General features: G+C 35.9%; 2 protein-coding genes across 2 annotated transcripts; both read left to right on the top strand.

Moving 5' to 3' along the window:
* Positions 1 to 4,534: 4,534 nt before the first annotated feature.
* LOC127430611 (coiled-coil-helix-coiled-coil-helix domain-containing protein 10, mitochondrial-like) lies at positions 4,535 to 7,251 on the top strand. Its single transcript, XM_051680504.1, has 4 exons — positions 4,535 to 4,730; positions 5,872 to 6,103; positions 6,316 to 6,457; positions 7,042 to 7,251. The coding sequence occupies exons 1-4, from the start codon at positions 4,687 to 4,689 to the stop codon at positions 7,059 to 7,061; spliced, it is 438 nt and encodes a 145-aa protein (XP_051536464.1). The 5' UTR covers positions 4,535 to 4,686; the 3' UTR covers positions 7,062 to 7,251.
* Positions 7,252 to 12,537: 5,286 nt separating this feature from the next.
* Positions 12,538 to 16,366, top strand: LOC127430607 (glutathione S-transferase theta-1-like). Its single transcript, XM_051680498.1, has 5 exons — positions 12,538 to 12,763; positions 13,115 to 13,202; positions 13,411 to 13,561; positions 15,155 to 15,328; positions 16,017 to 16,366. Exons 1-5 carry the CDS (start codon positions 12,652 to 12,654, stop codon positions 16,215 to 16,217), a joined length of 726 nt encoding a protein of 241 aa, XP_051536458.1. The 5' UTR covers positions 12,538 to 12,651; the 3' UTR covers positions 16,218 to 16,366.
* Positions 16,367 to 16,856: the final 490 nt, after the last annotated feature.

Raw genomic sequence — 16,856 nt, 5'->3', positions numbered from 1 at the left:
AACACGTACTGGATGAATGTCCTTGATTGCTGCACCGCGTCTCACTGTTTCTCCAGTGTCTCACACACACTGTAAAAAATTGCTGTAAATTTACAGCCAAATTCCTACAGCAATCTACTGTGATTCTTAAATTCAGTAGTTTGCTGTTAAAAATGTTGCATTCTGGGAGATCAAGAGCGGGCTCACTGTGAAGTGACTAGTTTTACGGTAAATAGCTGTTCTGTGCAAGGCATTAGGGGAAAATGAACATTTAAAATCATGATATCATCTTGGTGAAAGCTATAGTGACATTTTGAAATGTATATTTTAACCCCCCCCCACCCCCATGAAAATTTTAGTTTGTGGCACATGGTTAGTGTTCATGATGTTTCTGACCAACACCTCTGTTCTTTATCATTTCACATCAGCCTTCACTTGTCTGTCTAATGAGAAGTCAAATAATAAAAATAAAAAAAAACAACCTTAGAAGCAATGTACATATTAAATGTACAATTTTGCCAGGATTGAACAGTGTATTTTTTTTGAAAAAAACAAAACAACAACAATCTGTACACAGTAAAATGACAGTATAGCACTGCATTGTAGGTTATAATGGTGAAACACCCATAAGCCTTTGCGCTTGAATAAGTATGTATGCTTTAGCAAATGCATTGGAGCTACAAAAAAAAAAAAAAAAAAAAAACACGTACAAAATTATTTATTCAGACTTAATAGAAGTATAGTTTAATTAGTGTTGTTGTTTTGTTATCAATAGTTATGTTTTGATTAAAGTCACCATTACGGTGATTTATGATCTCTTGAGCTGGCACCTTGGACCTTCTTTATTATTATATTATGTTCTTCCAGCCAGTCAATTTACATTTAAGTAAAAGACAAGTTGTTGCATTGTGCTACTTGAAAGACAAAACTTAAGGTCAGACTGAATGTCTGATTCTACCTTGCAAATGGCACTATATGTGACAATAGTGATGCATTTCACATAAAAGCAGAAACAATAAAGGATGTTTCAGCAAAATTATATCAGCAAATTGAGTGTATCATGTTTTTGATTAATTTACAGCATAACTTGAGTTTAATGAAGTTACAGCATAACTCCAGTTCTTATCAAGACACACAGATATCAACTCGGCATACAAAACGCAACAGTGGTGACAATTAACAAACATACTTTTACGTAAATAAGTAAGAGCTGAACATTAAAATCCAAGTAACTTAGACTACAACAAAAACAACGTCAAATTAAACCAGTACATAGTAAAAAAATCTAAGTAATTTCGTCATGCCGCAGTGCATGCTGGGAACAGTAAATAGTATGTAATTTGACAGCTATATGCTGCTAAATTATAGTTGTATACTGTAGCTGTAAAAACAGTATCTAGCTGTTAATTTCAGCAACAGCAAGACACCGTTAATTTTACAGTAACATGCTGGCAATCCTGCTGCCAGTTCTTTACTGTTTTTTGACGGGAAAATCTTTAAGAGTGCAGGACTGGCACATGTTTAGGCACAGTGTCAAGTTAAAAATAACAGGTCTCATAAATCCAAGCCGAGACATCTGCGTTCTGTTTCAATTCGTAATAACTGTTGGGCTATAATAATAATAAATAACAACTGAATTCCAAAATGTTAGTGAGTGTAGTAGGTTTTGCACACCCTGTTCATAAACATTTTGAATGTACTTGGATACAACGGCTGATAGGATGGATTTAAAATTATGATTTAAAATCAATTTTATGTAATTTTTTAAGCAACATTTTTGGAAATGGGGCCCCGGGTTGGTCGGTTGCTTGGGGTCTCAGAAATTGTAAACCCACCCCTGCATCCTCAGACTTTGAGGATACAAATAGATGTGCCGTTTTACGCTTTATTGACAATTATGTCCACCGTAAATCCTAATGTTATTATTACTGGAAAAATCAAGTTGTCTTAATTAAACATTACTTGAAATGTCAAGTTTTGGGCACATAACTCAAATATATATGTTCCTTGAACTAATTTATCTTCAAAATCTATAGACTTAAGATTTTAAGTGTTAATAACTCAAATAATTGAGTACAAAATTGAGACTATGTAGAATACTAATCCCTTGCGCATGAATCGTTTAATTATGTTTCCTTGGTCAAAGGGAACTTACGGGGGCATTTAAATAGTTCTTATTAAAAATTCATAGAGGTTTTAGCACTTTTGTAGTATTATTTATGTTGTTTTGTTGCAAATTTTTGTTGATGACACCGTATGTGTCCCCTTTGGTCAACTTGGACACATTTAACTCAATCTCAGTTCACCTTGTGCATGTGCAACTGGGCCTGGTATTCAGTATATGAATTTCAGTGGAGAATTAAGTTTTTTTATTGATTGACCAAGAATTGGATATAATCTTCTTTATTTGAGCTGTGTTGTTGTATGATCTGAATTTGAGTTAAACAAAACTTGTTGTAAAGTTTAATCAAAACTGGAGTTGCCCCACATTTTACAGAAATGCAAATTACAATATACACAGAGCATGAATGTTGGTGGCACAACAAAATCACTAGAGCCAGATTGTCCCCATTTGCCCCTGGTTTCTGAAGTTATGAAATATTTCATTATTAACTGCATTTTAAGCTTTGTGAATCATTCTGGAATTCACCATGGACAACTGTGGAGACCAGATGCACCCAGCATCATCACAGACCATATGGACACTATTTTCCTGTTGAGCCCTGATGATTCTTTATGTTCAGTCTCATACAAAGAAAAAACATAATGCATACTGAATCACTGCCTGCCATCTATGACTAGGGTGTGAATCACAGTAAATTTGAGCTCCCCATGCCACACACTTAGCAGATATTATCAGGGCAGCTACAACCACCATGCAATCTTGGACTCTAATTGTGCTGTTTTTATTCACATGTTTATGTCCCACCAAAGTATTTTAGTCTGCAACACACTATACAGATAAGGTTTTTTATAAACCTAGACATATAGGTGATGAAACATTATAGATGTGATGTTGTTGTAGTTCAATCATTGAATGAACTTTGATTTGGAAGTGACCGGAAGTGCTATGGTCTTATAGAAATTGAATATATTGAAAATGTGTTATTAGAACCACACAAAAAATGGAATTTATCCTGTCTTTAAACATTAACCGAGTTCACACCCCTTTCTCTTCCAAGAAGACGTTTATTATTTAAACTTTACAGGAATTTTGGTTTAAGCAATAAATCTAACATTCTGCATTAAAGCCTAAGTAGGGTATACAGTATATAAGCAAGTTGTGTTTAAAACAGCATTTATCTCTTTTGCTGTTCTTTTCTTTTCATCCCAAACTGAAATTACCCCATTATGACACTTGTTCCTATTACAACACAAGAGTCCTGTGCTGGCACGTTACTGCGATGACACCAATAATCACACCACACAACGATATCTTAGTGCCATCTTGTGGTAGGACTAATGTTTTGTTATTTTGTTACGACTTGATTTAAGAAAGATGAAAGTAATTGCGGCAGTTATGATAGTCTTATGGATTAAGCTTTTTCTATGAACAGATAATTTAGAAAACTAAAGAGAAAATGTGATTTATTTATTTATTTATTTATTTATTTATTTTATTTTACATTTTATAATAGCCTAATTTTGAAGCAATTTTGGAGTCACACAAATTTGACTTTTACCCCCTGGTAATATAAAAATAAACCTTGTGTAAATTGTCAGCTTTATGCTATACTAAAATGCTATTTCAAGCCATTTTACATGCACGTTACCAGGTACGATCATATTTTTTTATCAAGAAAATTCAAGTTGGATCATAATTTCTTTTTTTTTTTTTTTTCTAGTAAGATCTTTGATATTAGGGCAAAAATCGTATTCTTGATAATAATTGTTTTATTGTTTTCCTGTAAAAATATCTAAAAATCCTTAAAACAAGATTAATTTGATTAATCTTGTTTTAGAAACAACACTGCATACGATATTTAGGTTTTTCAGAGAATGTATTTTGAACATGTGTATTTTGTCTCACTGTACTGGCAGATTTTTTATAGTCAAAACAAGTAACCCTCCCAACCCTGCCTATTGGTAACCTATGTATAGTCTTGGTAAATGGATGGGCAAATGAGATCTCACGAAGAAAAGTCATATTTCATCCCAAAATAAAAGAAAATAAAAAATAAAAGAAACTAAGCCCATATTTTGCGTAACGAATGTGTAGTCTAGGACCAATTTCTTGTGTTGTTGTATTGTGATATTATTTTCATGACAATAAAGCACCTTTTCACCTATAGGCTATTAATTGCATTACAGTATTGAGGAGGGTTTAATTATTTATTTATTTATTTATTTATTGTATTACATTTTCGTCAGATTCAAACACAACAAGGCACAAGGAACCCTCTAGAAAGTCTCAAAAGAGTCAGATGAACTGTCTCGGTCACTGATGTAAATAAGTGACATAAGACATCGACGTAAAAAAATAAAAAAATAAATAAAAAAATAAATAAAAATAGAAAATTAATTGTGACGCTTTTCTAGAAGCGCGCAAGCGCTGTGCCTGTATTAACCACACAAGGTCATACGCACGTGGGTCGGCTCGGCTGTCATTCAGTTTGTGCGTGAACACAGTGGATTTAAGTACCTTCATCGTTGTCTGCAACGTTTTTTTAAACAGTTTTGCATTGATTTCAGTTATCTACCTGTACAATGGCAAGAGGAAGTCGCAGTCGTCCTTCACCGGCACCAGCGAGGTATCTGACACAGATTTGCTGATAGTTTTGTAATGTGCTGTAAGCTGAATTTAAGAACAACTCTAGACTGCATATGGAAATCACTAGACTATTTCTCATGAATGTAAAAAAAATGGTTTGTTTGCTCAGAAAAGAGGGGATCCAATCATTCCCTTTCCTTTAAAGAAGTTTATCCAGAACAGTTGGTGAAAGGTCAAACAAAACCATATTACTGTCCATTTGTTGAAAACCTTGTGACCTTGTGAGTATTTTTTATTTATTTATTTTTGGTTTGTCTTTTGTGTAATGTCTGTAATTTAATGATGTAAGCCAGGTTTAGATTTACCTTATCTTCTTTCCATCTGAGGTTGCCAGAAGCTCAAAGATGTCTCTGCAAAGTTTAACTGACTCAGTTTAAAGGGATAGTTCACACAAAGATAAAAATTCTGTCATAATTTACTCACCCTCATGCCATCCCAGATGCATATGACTTTCTTTATGCTGTAGAACACAAACAAAGATTTTGAAGAGAATATTTCAGCTCTGTAGGTCCATACAATGCAAGTGAATGGAGACCAAAACTTTAAAGCTCCTGAAGCACATAAAGTCAGCATAAAAGTAATCCATAAAACTCCAGTTGTTTAATCCATGTCTTCTGAAGCGATATAATTGGTTTTGGGTGAGAATAGACTAAAATATAACTTCTTTTCACTTTTCAGTACATCTTGCCATTGCAGTCTTTAGGTGCAATCATGATTTCAAGCTCGATTACACTTCCTAGTGCTTTATGCATGTGCGGAGTGCTAGATGGCGCTAGGAAGTGTAATCAGTCTTGAAATCATGATTGCCAAGGAGACTGCTTATGACAAGATTTAAAGTAAAAAAAGGAGTAATATTTTGGTCTGTTCTCACCAAAAACTGATTGGATCACTTCAGAAGACATGGATCAAACCACTAGAGTCATATGGATTTCTTTTATGCTGTGTTTATGTGCTTTGAGCGTCAAAGTTTTGGTCACCATTCACTTGCATCCATACTTATACGATTGTTTTGTAGTTTAGAGGACATTTGGCATTTATTTATGTTAGACTGTGTTTTAACTAGTTAATAGACATTACATGAAACAAGTTAAGGAACACATTTCAACTTTGTTTCTTCTCAGTGCTCCTGCCCCATCCTACGCTCCAGCTCCCTCACCACCTACTTCAATGGCAGTGGCCCCTGCTCCAGTCCAGCCCAAGCAGCCAGGCCTCATGGCCCAGATGGCCACCACAGCTGCTGGAGTGGCCGTCGGCTCAGCCGTAGGACATGTGATGGGCAGTGCCATCACAGGCGCATTCAGTGGAGGCAGCAGCAGCAACTCAGAGGCACCCAAACCAGCACCCACATATCAGGTGCGTTATGAGAGCTAGCCTGAAACGCTCTCAGACTGGGTCATCCTGTTTGTTGAGCCACATCATAGACATCTTTGGCACATAGTTTATGTCTTTCTAAAGCATATGGAGGAGACTGAGAAAAAGCATGGTATTAGTTAGACCCTCTTTTCTTGTATTTGTCTTTCTGAATTTCTACTTTTATCTTTGTCTGTTGCATTTGTGCATTGCAGGAGCCCTCACGACTTCCAGCATCTCAGCCTGGCCCATGTCTCTTTGAGGTGCGGCAGTTCCTGGACTGTGCCACAACTCAGGCTGATCTGAGCTTGTGCGAAGGCTTCAATGAAGCTCTTAAGCAGTGCAAACTCTCACATGGTAAACCTCTCATTTACATCAATATAAGAATAGGTCCCCATTTTGGACGGTTCTGTCAACATGTGGCATGTGATGTGCATTTCTCTAACAATGCAAAGATATTACATTTTTGCAAGATTGTTTGGGTAACACTTTACAATAAGGTTCCATTTGTTAACATTAACAAAATTAGTTAACAAGAACTAACAATGAACTATACTTTTACAGCATTTATTAATCTTTGTTAATGTTAATTTTTACATGTATTAATACATTTTTAAAAGTTATATTTGTTAACATTAGTTAATGCATTTTGAATTAAGATGAACTGACAATGAACAATTGTATTATTAATTAACTAACATTGACAAAGATTAATAAATTCTGTAACAAAAATATATTGTTAAATGTTTGTTCATGATACTTAATGCATTAACTTATGTTCAAAAACGGAACCTTTTTGTATAGTGTTACCATTGTTTGAATATGTTTTGTAAGAAATACTCAAGAATCTGTATAATAATTGTACTAATTGTAATTTGTAATATGACCTGTCTAATAACTGTTTGCTTGTGAATGACCTTTTGATATGTTGTCCTTTTTAGGTGTGTCGTCTCTGGTTTAAAGGAGAACCTGGTAGATCATCGAATAAAAACTCTAAATGTAGACAAACAAACTATTGTTCCAGAATCTGAATATCTGCAGCAGTTAATGAGTATTACTTGTGTTTATAATTGTAATTGTGAAATACGCTCTTTTTAATATGAGATCATGTAAATGAGGTTGTACTATTAAAGAGTAGCTATTTATTTTTCTTTTTTGGTCCTTGGTTGTTATTTGACCACAAATGTCACATGGCATATAAATACATAATTAGTTCCCATGGTGCTCAGATCTGTATTGTCCATATTGGATCGGGCCGATTTGGGATAGTGTTTCCATGTCACAGACTTGTTTAGTATTTATGTACTCTGATCTAATGAACTTTGAAATTGGAGTTACAAAACCAGCCTGAGCTCTATTGATATGACACTACTTCCAAACTAAATAAGCACACTTGATTAAGCATTATAGAGTGTTTGTTTGAAAGTGACTGACTGACTGATTGACTGACTATATTTTTTACTTTACACAAACAGAAAAGAACAGAAGATTGAATCAGGCTTGCAGCTTGGAAACTAAATAAAATTGCAAATTCATTCACACGCATTTTGAAGTATACTATCTTCAGTTTATACCAAAACCCTATTGTAAACTTAGATATATCATGTCATTGCATTGCCATATACTTTTTGGAGGCGTGGGGGAATTTGGGATACAGACCAATCACAGAGCACACTGAACGGGCGTCTCTTTCTTTCAACCAATCACAATGGGTGGGGTGACATCAGGAAGAGTGGCTATAACGGGTCACTGGCTGTGTCTCGTTTGGAAGGATGCGTCCTCCAGAGGTCGCGTTTGTCGGCCGCATACGTCATCGAGGCTGTCTCGTTTCATAGGACACTCCGAATACAGCCTTCGAATGCGACCTTCTTTCACGGGAATTCGGAGGATGCAAGAGGTGTATCCTTCGTGGGCACTCACAACCCACAATTTTTTGCTTCAACGGAAATGTCTAAAAAAGAAATAACGCCAATTTGCCCGTAAATATGATGTTCAAACGCAAGTAATGTTAATTCCCAAGTTGAAGTACATCAGTAGATGGGTGCAGAGTATATAATATGTATACTTATATTAATATATAATTAAAATAAATTATTAGACTAAAAGTACACCTGTAAAATCTATTTTCTTTTCTCTTAACATCATTATAACCCTCCTAAAATGTACCTCATACATTCCCTTCTAAATGGACTTTGTTCCGTTCTCACTCAAAGCGCTCGCGCTTGTTAAAGAGTGGCGTGCTGTCATAGCAACCATGATACGTTCCGTTTCCGTTTGTCCTACGAAGGCCGTCTCGTTTACTCGGTATACTGCAGCCTTCAAAGGACGCGTCCTACCTAGCACACAGCCTTCCAAACGAGAGTTGTCAGCTGAAACTGTGAAATAATGCCGTTCATTGATTTAGAGACAAATTTACCTACCTGGACTTTTCACAAGATTTTCTGAAAAGACTATGCACCATAAGAGCTGCAGCTTTGGGAAAACCAGAAGACGTGAGTATCGTAGCAGTACCTATGTAATTAAAAAGCTTTGGTTTATACGATGTTGCCCTCTGTGGATAGGTGTACATTTTTATCTCCACGTCAAACTCTTGACCTTGACTGATACTGCGGAGAAGAATGAGGAGCACAGTGACAAAATCTTCCAGTTCCTGACAGGAGAGTTTGAGCTTAAAGCAGCAAAATGAACATGTAAAGGTACAAAAGAGGTCCTCCTAATGTCTGAGACCTAAACATATTGTTTCTTTTCTTTTCTTTTTTTTTTTCTTTTCTTTTTTCTTAAACCTGAGAATTAAACAAAGTTTAAAGATGTTGAAAAATGTAAAATATTTTTACAGTTTTGACAGAATGAAGAATACTTTTTTTTTTTTTTTTTTTTTTTATGATTCTGCACTATTTAGATTTTATTTATTTATTTATTTATTTATTCAATGCAATGCAATACAAATATGTTACACTGGTCTTTTTAACTCCTTGGAATGAAAGGTCAGATTTCCATGCTTCAGCTAAAGCACATATACTCCTTGGCAAAAGGGGTTATACCAAATACAAAGAAGAATACTAAGAAATTCTGAAATTCATGTAAATATTTCAATTCAACAAATTTAACACTCAAAATGTTATGCTGATAATATAATTTGTAATGATAATATTGCATTAAATAAAAAAAGCGAAACAGAAGCAATTTCCGCAGTGGTCTAAGACTTGTGGACCCCACAGTAAATCAAAGATTTAGAATAACAAAAATAGAAACATAGAGAACCATGGGCAACAACTGAGCTATTTTCTTTATGTAAAAAAAAAAAAAAAAAAACCCTAGGGAGATTTTAAAATTCATGTTGACTTGTTTTTGTTTTTTTAATTCAGTAATTATTTAATTTAATATTTAAATTAGTTATCTGGTGGTCTCAGACTTTTGGACCCCTCTTTTGTGCTGTAGGGTTTGTACTATTTAATATCCTGATTGTCCTTTCTGTTCTGTTTTAGTTCTGTTTTAGTATGGTTATCAGGTTCTACTCTCTGGAGCTATGGCAGGTTGGGAAGAAAGGAACGATGTTGAGCTTCTTGTAAGACTTTACATTCTATCTTTGAATTCTTGTATGATTCCAATTCAGGATACAATGAGTGGGACATGTTTTGTTGCTTGGTGTGCTAAAGGACCAAATGTTTGTCCATGTGCAACTGTTTGTTCTTAAGGGATTAAGAATATGTAGTATTAAAAGCTTCATATTTCCCCTTATTTATGATTATTTGAAAATAATCATTTTACTGATAAATTGAAAACAATTATAATAAAATACATCTAACCAGCATTATGCCTTTATTTTTTTTAAATATAATATAATAGTGTCACAGACATGAAATGGACTAAAAGTAGATATCAAACACGTGGAAAATAGTTTGTGTTTGATGGGGTTGTACAAATAACAGCTCTGTTATGTTTTGGAAAAACAATAAAAATGCATTTGTATTAAATTATTTGTGTAATTCATTAAGAGGCTTTTGGATGATGTAGAGTTTGCTTCGAGGAGGCAGCAGACAAATATGTTTGCATTTCAATGATGGACTACACTCTTATAATGGAATACATAGACTATCAATTAATTGGCAACAAAAGCCTTCATCAGACAACTAACAAGGACAATGCATCTATGTGAACTTCTGCAGTTAATCCAGGATGAACTTCAAAGACATAAGTTATTCATCTTACAGTTCTTACAAAATCTTTGTTTAAACACTGACCCTTAACACTTACTTTAATAATTTTAAACCATTACTTGCACTGCACATAGATAAGTAATATTGGCATTATATTCATGATGTTAGCCAGAGGGGAACTGGCCCCCACAGTGAGCCTGGTTTCTCCCAAGGTTATTTTTCTCCATTAACCAACATCTTATGGAGTTTTGTGTTCCTTGCCACAGTCACCTTCGGCTAGCTCACTGGGTTTCTTAATACAATTATTATTAAATTGTAAAAATTACTTATTTTTAAACAATTCACAATCGTATTTTTTCAAACTACACAATGATGAATCTAAGACATTATAGCTATTACAGTTTCATTTTCTGTTAATGCATGATTTTCTGTAAAGCTGCTTTGAAACGATGTGTGTTGTGAAATGCGCTATACAAATAAAAATGACTTGACTTGACTTCATTCCTTGATCAAGAGAAGACTGAAGAGGAACAACTTTGAGACTTTTATTTGCCCATTTAATAATCAACTATAGTGAGGACCAATGAACCTCCAAACATTTTATTTATTTTTAGTTATTTATTCAGAAAAATAGTTGGTGAAATAAAGCTACAATATAGATTATTATAATAATGCATCAGCCAATGTTGGGGCATTTACTTCCATATTTGTACCTAGTTAATGAATACAAAGAGAAGACATTATTCCCATGAAGCAATTTAAATAGCAGGTATAGATGCGCTCTAGATAGTGTCTGAGGCTGAGTTCGGAATGGCTTACATACTCCAATAATCAGATATCAAATCAAATCAAATCACTTTTATTGTCACACAACCATATACACACAAGTGCAATAGTGTGTGAAATTCTTGGAAGCAGTTCCAAGCAACATAGTAGTCGTGACAGTGATAAAGACATATACCAATTTACACTAAACATCAGATTTACAACACAATTTAAAATCTAATATACACATAATTACACACAACACAATATACACATAATAACATACAATGTACAGTATACAATACACACAATATAGAATACACATTATACAATAAAAAAGGTATATATAGTATATATAAAATATACAGTAGGTTGTATTGTACTGTACTGAAATTCAGGCTATTGGTTGACAGTAAGTTGCCACTGTGTTGTTAAGAGAGAATATAATATAATAATAATATAATTTATGACAGTCCGGTGTGAGATATAAAGTAGAGTAATGAAGTGCAGTGCTGATGTATTTGATCGTGGGAGATCATCAAGAGTTCAAAAGTCTGATTGCTTGGGGGAAGAAGCTATCATGAAGTCGGCTGGTGCGGGTCCTGCTGCTGTGATACCGCCTGCCTGATGGAAGCAGTGAGAACAGCCCATGGCTCGGGTGGCTGGAGTCTCTGATGATCCTCCGAGCTTCTTTCACACACCGCCTGGTATATATGTCCTGGAGGGAGGGAAGCTCACCTCCGATGATGTGTCTGGCAGTTCGCACCACCCTTTGCAGGGCTTTGCGGTTGTGGGCGGGGCTATTGCCGTACCAGGCGGAGATGCAGCCAGTCAGGATGCTCTCTACAGTGCAGGTGTAGAACCGTGTGAGGATGTGGCGGATATGGCCAGACTGGTTGTGACAAGGACAGACTAGTGTCATATATTTTAGTGCAGATATTATTAGGTAATCATTAACAATCAATTTAAGATTTTCTAAATCATTTCTTAATGTCTTTAATTCAGAATTTTGAACAGCATCTTCTTTTTATAAGAGACCGTTTTATGTTGAGTATGTCCTTGTCAGGTCTGTGCTCAAAAAATGAGCCACCAGCTAAAGTAGTTCACCTAAAAATGGAAAATGTACTTTTACTCACTCATTTACTCACCCTTATGTTGTTCAAATCCCATATGCTGTTACTTTTTCTTGGAACATAAAAATGGATATTTTAAGCAGCTCTATTCCATAGAATAACAGTTTATAGTGAGCAGGAGCTTTCAGGGTTCAAAAAGGATAAACACTATAAAGAGTAATTAAAGGTTCAGTATAAAGACATCATAACAGTAGTCCAAATGACTTGTGGACTATGTTCCAAAAGAATTGGCTATGTTTTGTATGTAAAAGAGCATCGTTTGGATTCTTGAAGAAAAGGCTGATTTAAGAGCTTACTATTTTAAAGGGCGAGTACCCTTATATTTGTGACCTCAACACCCGCGACCCCCCTCCCCCCTCCCCGAAATGGGATCATAGTTTACTGGGGTGTGGTGTAGTAGTAGGCGATATTTCTAAAGCAGTCCAGATAGGCTAGATTCTGTTGCAGTTTTCACAGTTTGTGTTTCAGTAGCCTATAGAGATCAGATCCTTTAAAAATGACTTTGGAAATTTACTTGGATCTTTTTTCGCAGCCTTGTCGTTCTGTTTACATCTTTGCCAAGAAAAACAACATCCAGTTCGACTACAAGAAGATTGCGTTGTTTGACGGTATGCGACATTACGAAAGTATTATCTGACCTTATGTTTGTTGCACTTGCGGGTGCAAGTTTAGTTTGATCTGGCAGCATTAAAAATCTTCATCAGAAGCAAAGCCTGATTGTTGACTTGCCATTTAATGTTCTTCGCTTTATAATGAAATCCAGCCTTGTTATTTCTGATTGTCATATTTGTCCTATTAAGTTCCACATTGTTGCTGTTAGTGCAGGTAGGCAATAACAACAAGTACTTGCATTATGTCAAATTGTGTTCAAAAGTTCATTGAAAGGGTGCTCTGATAGATTTACTACAGTTGGTCTATTTGTTCAAAGCGTATGCATATTGCATATTTCTGTCCCTCAGGTGAGCAATATACTGAAGAGTTTGGGAAAGTCAGCATGATAAGAAAGTTACCAGCAATCAGAGATGGAGACTTTTGCTTGGCTGAGAGGTCTGTAATCCTACTTAATAATCTGTTTTACTTAACCTTTCCTAAAGACTGAATGTAGTTAAAAAAAAGAAAAAAAAAGAAAGAAAGAAAGAAAGAACGAAACTTTTCACTGGGCTCTTGAGATAGCTACGAAAGATTGGCTGTGTTGTGTTATTGTGTTGTGTTTTGTGAAACTGTTTGAGTAAATTAATGCAGAATTATCCTGTAGTATTGCAATTCTGGTGTACCTGGCCGAGAAGTTCCACACTCCGGACCACTGGTACCCAGCCGACTTGCAGAAGCGTGCCAAAGTAAATGAATATCTGTCATGGCAACACTCTGCCATACGTATACATGGATCCAAGATGCTCTGGTTCAGGGTGAGTGAAAAGCAGCAAACACATTAAAGGGATAGTTCACCCAATAATGTAAATTCTCTCATCATACTCACCCTCATGCCATCCAAGATGTGTATGATTTATTTCTTCTGCTGAACACAAAGGAAGATTTTTGCTTTGTAGGTCCTCACAATGGAAGTGAATGGGTACCAAAATTTTGTAGCTCCAAAAAGTACATCAATCTATATCATCAGAAGCAATATGGTAGAGAAACAGATGAATATTTTAGCCCTTTTTTTACTATAAATTCTCCTTCCTGCCTAGTAGGTGGCAATATGCACAAAGAATGCAAATCGCCAAAAACAAAAGAAGAATGTGAAAGTGGAGACTGATAGTAAACACTTCACCAAAAATAGTTTGGTACCCATTCATTTGCATTGTGAGGACCTACAGAGCTGCAATATTATTCTAAAAATCTTTGTTTGTGTTCAGCAGAAGCAAGAAAGTCATACACATCTGGGATGGTATCACATGTAAATTATGAGAGAATTTTCAATTCTGGGTGAACTGTTCCTTTAAGACAGTTCTGTGTGATCTGAATGTCAGAGGTTAGTTAAATACAATTTGGATATATAAAGGAATTGGTAAGTTGCATTTAAAGTTGCACTCTGATTTATTTTGTCAGTGAAAAATCTATTGCAGATCTCTACTGCAAGGACAGTTTCCTATCCTATAACCTGTTGTAGCTCATTTACCCCACCCACAGGCCTGATGACACTTAGCTTAAATGAGTTCACATTTATTATATAATCAACTGTCCAAAGTTGTTAATAATGTTGACAAATTATACATCTGAAAAAAAAATTATTAGCAGTATTCTTATTAAGTATTCTTACTCAAGGCACTCTGGTGAAATGAGCAGGACTTTGATTTCAGCAATGTTCACTCCCATTGCTCCCAACATTTACTTACTTATTATTGCTACTTTCTTATTGGCTGGCAGCCATATCACCCTAGAACTTTCACCTGGTTACCCAATGAAGCTAAGTAGGGTTGAGCCTGGTCAATACCTGGATGGGAGGCCTCCTGGGGAAAACTAAGGTTCCTGCTGGAAGAGGTGTTAGTGAGGCCAGCAGGGGGTCCTAACGCCCCAGTATAGTGACAGGGACATTATACTGGAAAAAGGCACGGCCCTTTGGATTTTTAAACTGAGGTCCTGACTCTCTGTGGTCATTAAAAATCCCAGGGCATTTCTCATAAAGAGCAGGGGTGTAACCCTGGTGTCCTGGCCTAATTCCCCCCATTGGCCCTTATCAATCATGGCCTGCTAATAATACCCCTTCATTAGTTGGCTCTATCACTCTACTCTCTCCTCTCCACCAACAACTGGTGTGTGGTGAGCGTACTGGTGCACTATGGCTGCTGCCGCATCATCAATGTAAAGTGATTAGAGTGTAGTGTCAGAAAAGCACTCTATAAGTGTAACATTCATTAATTAATTTATACTTAGCTTCAACTACTAGACTACACAGTCAGTCATAACATAAATTAGGACTGCCATTATAGGCATGTTTTAGTGTAATTATGGTATTTTTAAACTGACTCAAATGTGATAAGACTGCATTATTGCTGTAGGTGCTGATTCCAGCTATGGGAGTAGAGATTCCTAAAGAAAAGATGGACACTGCAATAGAGGATCTTAATGCATCACTGAATCTTGTTGAGCAGAACTTTCTTCAAGACAAACCATTCATTGGTGGTGATCAGATCTCACTGGCCGATCTTGTTGCTATTGTGGAAATCATGCAGGTATGCTCAGACTATTGAGCTTCTTTCTTAGGCCGAGTGTTGCCTATTAACTTGAATAGTGTGGAGAAAAAGATGCAATGAAAATGAATGGAGACTGAGGCCTAACATTCTGCCTAATATATCCTTCTCCTATCTCCATTTGTGTTCCATTAAAAGAAAGTCATTAGGTTTGGAGGGTTAGTAAATGATGAGAGAATTTTTATCTTTGGGTGAACTATCCTTTTAAAGCTGAAGTATGTAATTTCTGTGACACTAGCGACACCAAACGGAATTGCAGAAATTAACTTTAGTTTCTAAACAGCTTTCTGAATATGCTTCGTCTGCCGTAGGCCAAACAAAGAGATCCCAACTCACCAACTCACGGCATTGGTTGAGTAATATTATACTTTAGGGGCGGGTCTAAGCGGGTCACTCAAAACAAACAGCAGTTTTCATAGTGCCACAGAAACACAGAGCTTAAAGTTTTCGAGAACATTAACCTATGAATAGCTTACTTGTATGTCTTTGCATATTAAACTGGGATAGGAGAAAGCATTTTAACACAGAAAAAGTTTCATACTTCAGCTTTATGTCATTCATCAAGATATGTAGACATGACAAAACAGTATGATATCCTGCTGATTAAGGGACAGATTTCTGACACTTGATAACATTTTGACAGTTCTGATTAAACTATTATCTGTTTTAGCCTGTAGGTGCTGGTCTGGATGTGTTTGAGGACAGACCCAAGCTCAGGGCATGGAAAGACAGAGTCAGAGAAGCAATTGGGGCTGAGCTGTTTGATGAGGCCCACCAGGACATCCTCTCTGCACAGGAGGTGGTAAAAACCATGGAACCCGGCAAGATGGAGCCATTTAAACCCAAAATTTTAAAATATTTCCTCTCATAAACAAACTGGAAATACACATTGTTGTTTAAAATAGCCAGTTATTCAAAGTGTTCCCTATAATTGTAATACATCTAATAATGTTCTCATTTATTCCATTCCATGTAAGCATTTTGTGTAACCACTAAGAATAAAATTAATTCAAAATTGAATTCCTGCACTCACTGTGACCCTATCATTTGAAACAGGCAGTAACACACTGACACTCAACATAGCAATGTTCCAGAAAATCATTCAGCACCCATGGGAAGGGGCATGGGAGGAATGTTTCCTCCCTCTGTGTTTATGGAATGTAATCAGATATTACTGTATGTGTTTCCTGCTGCCTACTCAGCACAATACTGATTTTTTTCTTGTAGAAAAAAATTAGGTTTAAATAACCTGGCTGAGAAAACAGCTGAAACCAGCCTAAGCTGGTTGTCTGGTCTTTGTTGGTTTAAGCTGGTCTTTGCTAGTTTAAGATGGTCACCCAGTCTGACCAGCTTTACGTCCCCAAAAACCCTTCTAAAATAAGCTAACTGACCAGATACCAGCTAAGACTTGCCAAGTATAAAACAACTAAAATGACCAAAAACCTCTAAAACCACAGTCTAAGCTGGTTTTAGCTCTATTTATTTATTGTTTTCAGCAGGGAAATGGTGT

The sequence above is a fragment of the Myxocyprinus asiaticus genome, chromosome 40 (genome assembly GCF_019703515.2).
Source record: "Myxocyprinus asiaticus isolate MX2 ecotype Aquarium Trade chromosome 40, UBuf_Myxa_2, whole genome shotgun sequence".
Taxonomy (NCBI): domain Eukaryota; kingdom Metazoa; phylum Chordata; class Actinopteri; order Cypriniformes; family Catostomidae; genus Myxocyprinus; species Myxocyprinus asiaticus.
Note: the sequence above shows the minus strand (reverse complement) of the source record. Positions and strands in the feature narration are given on the sequence as shown.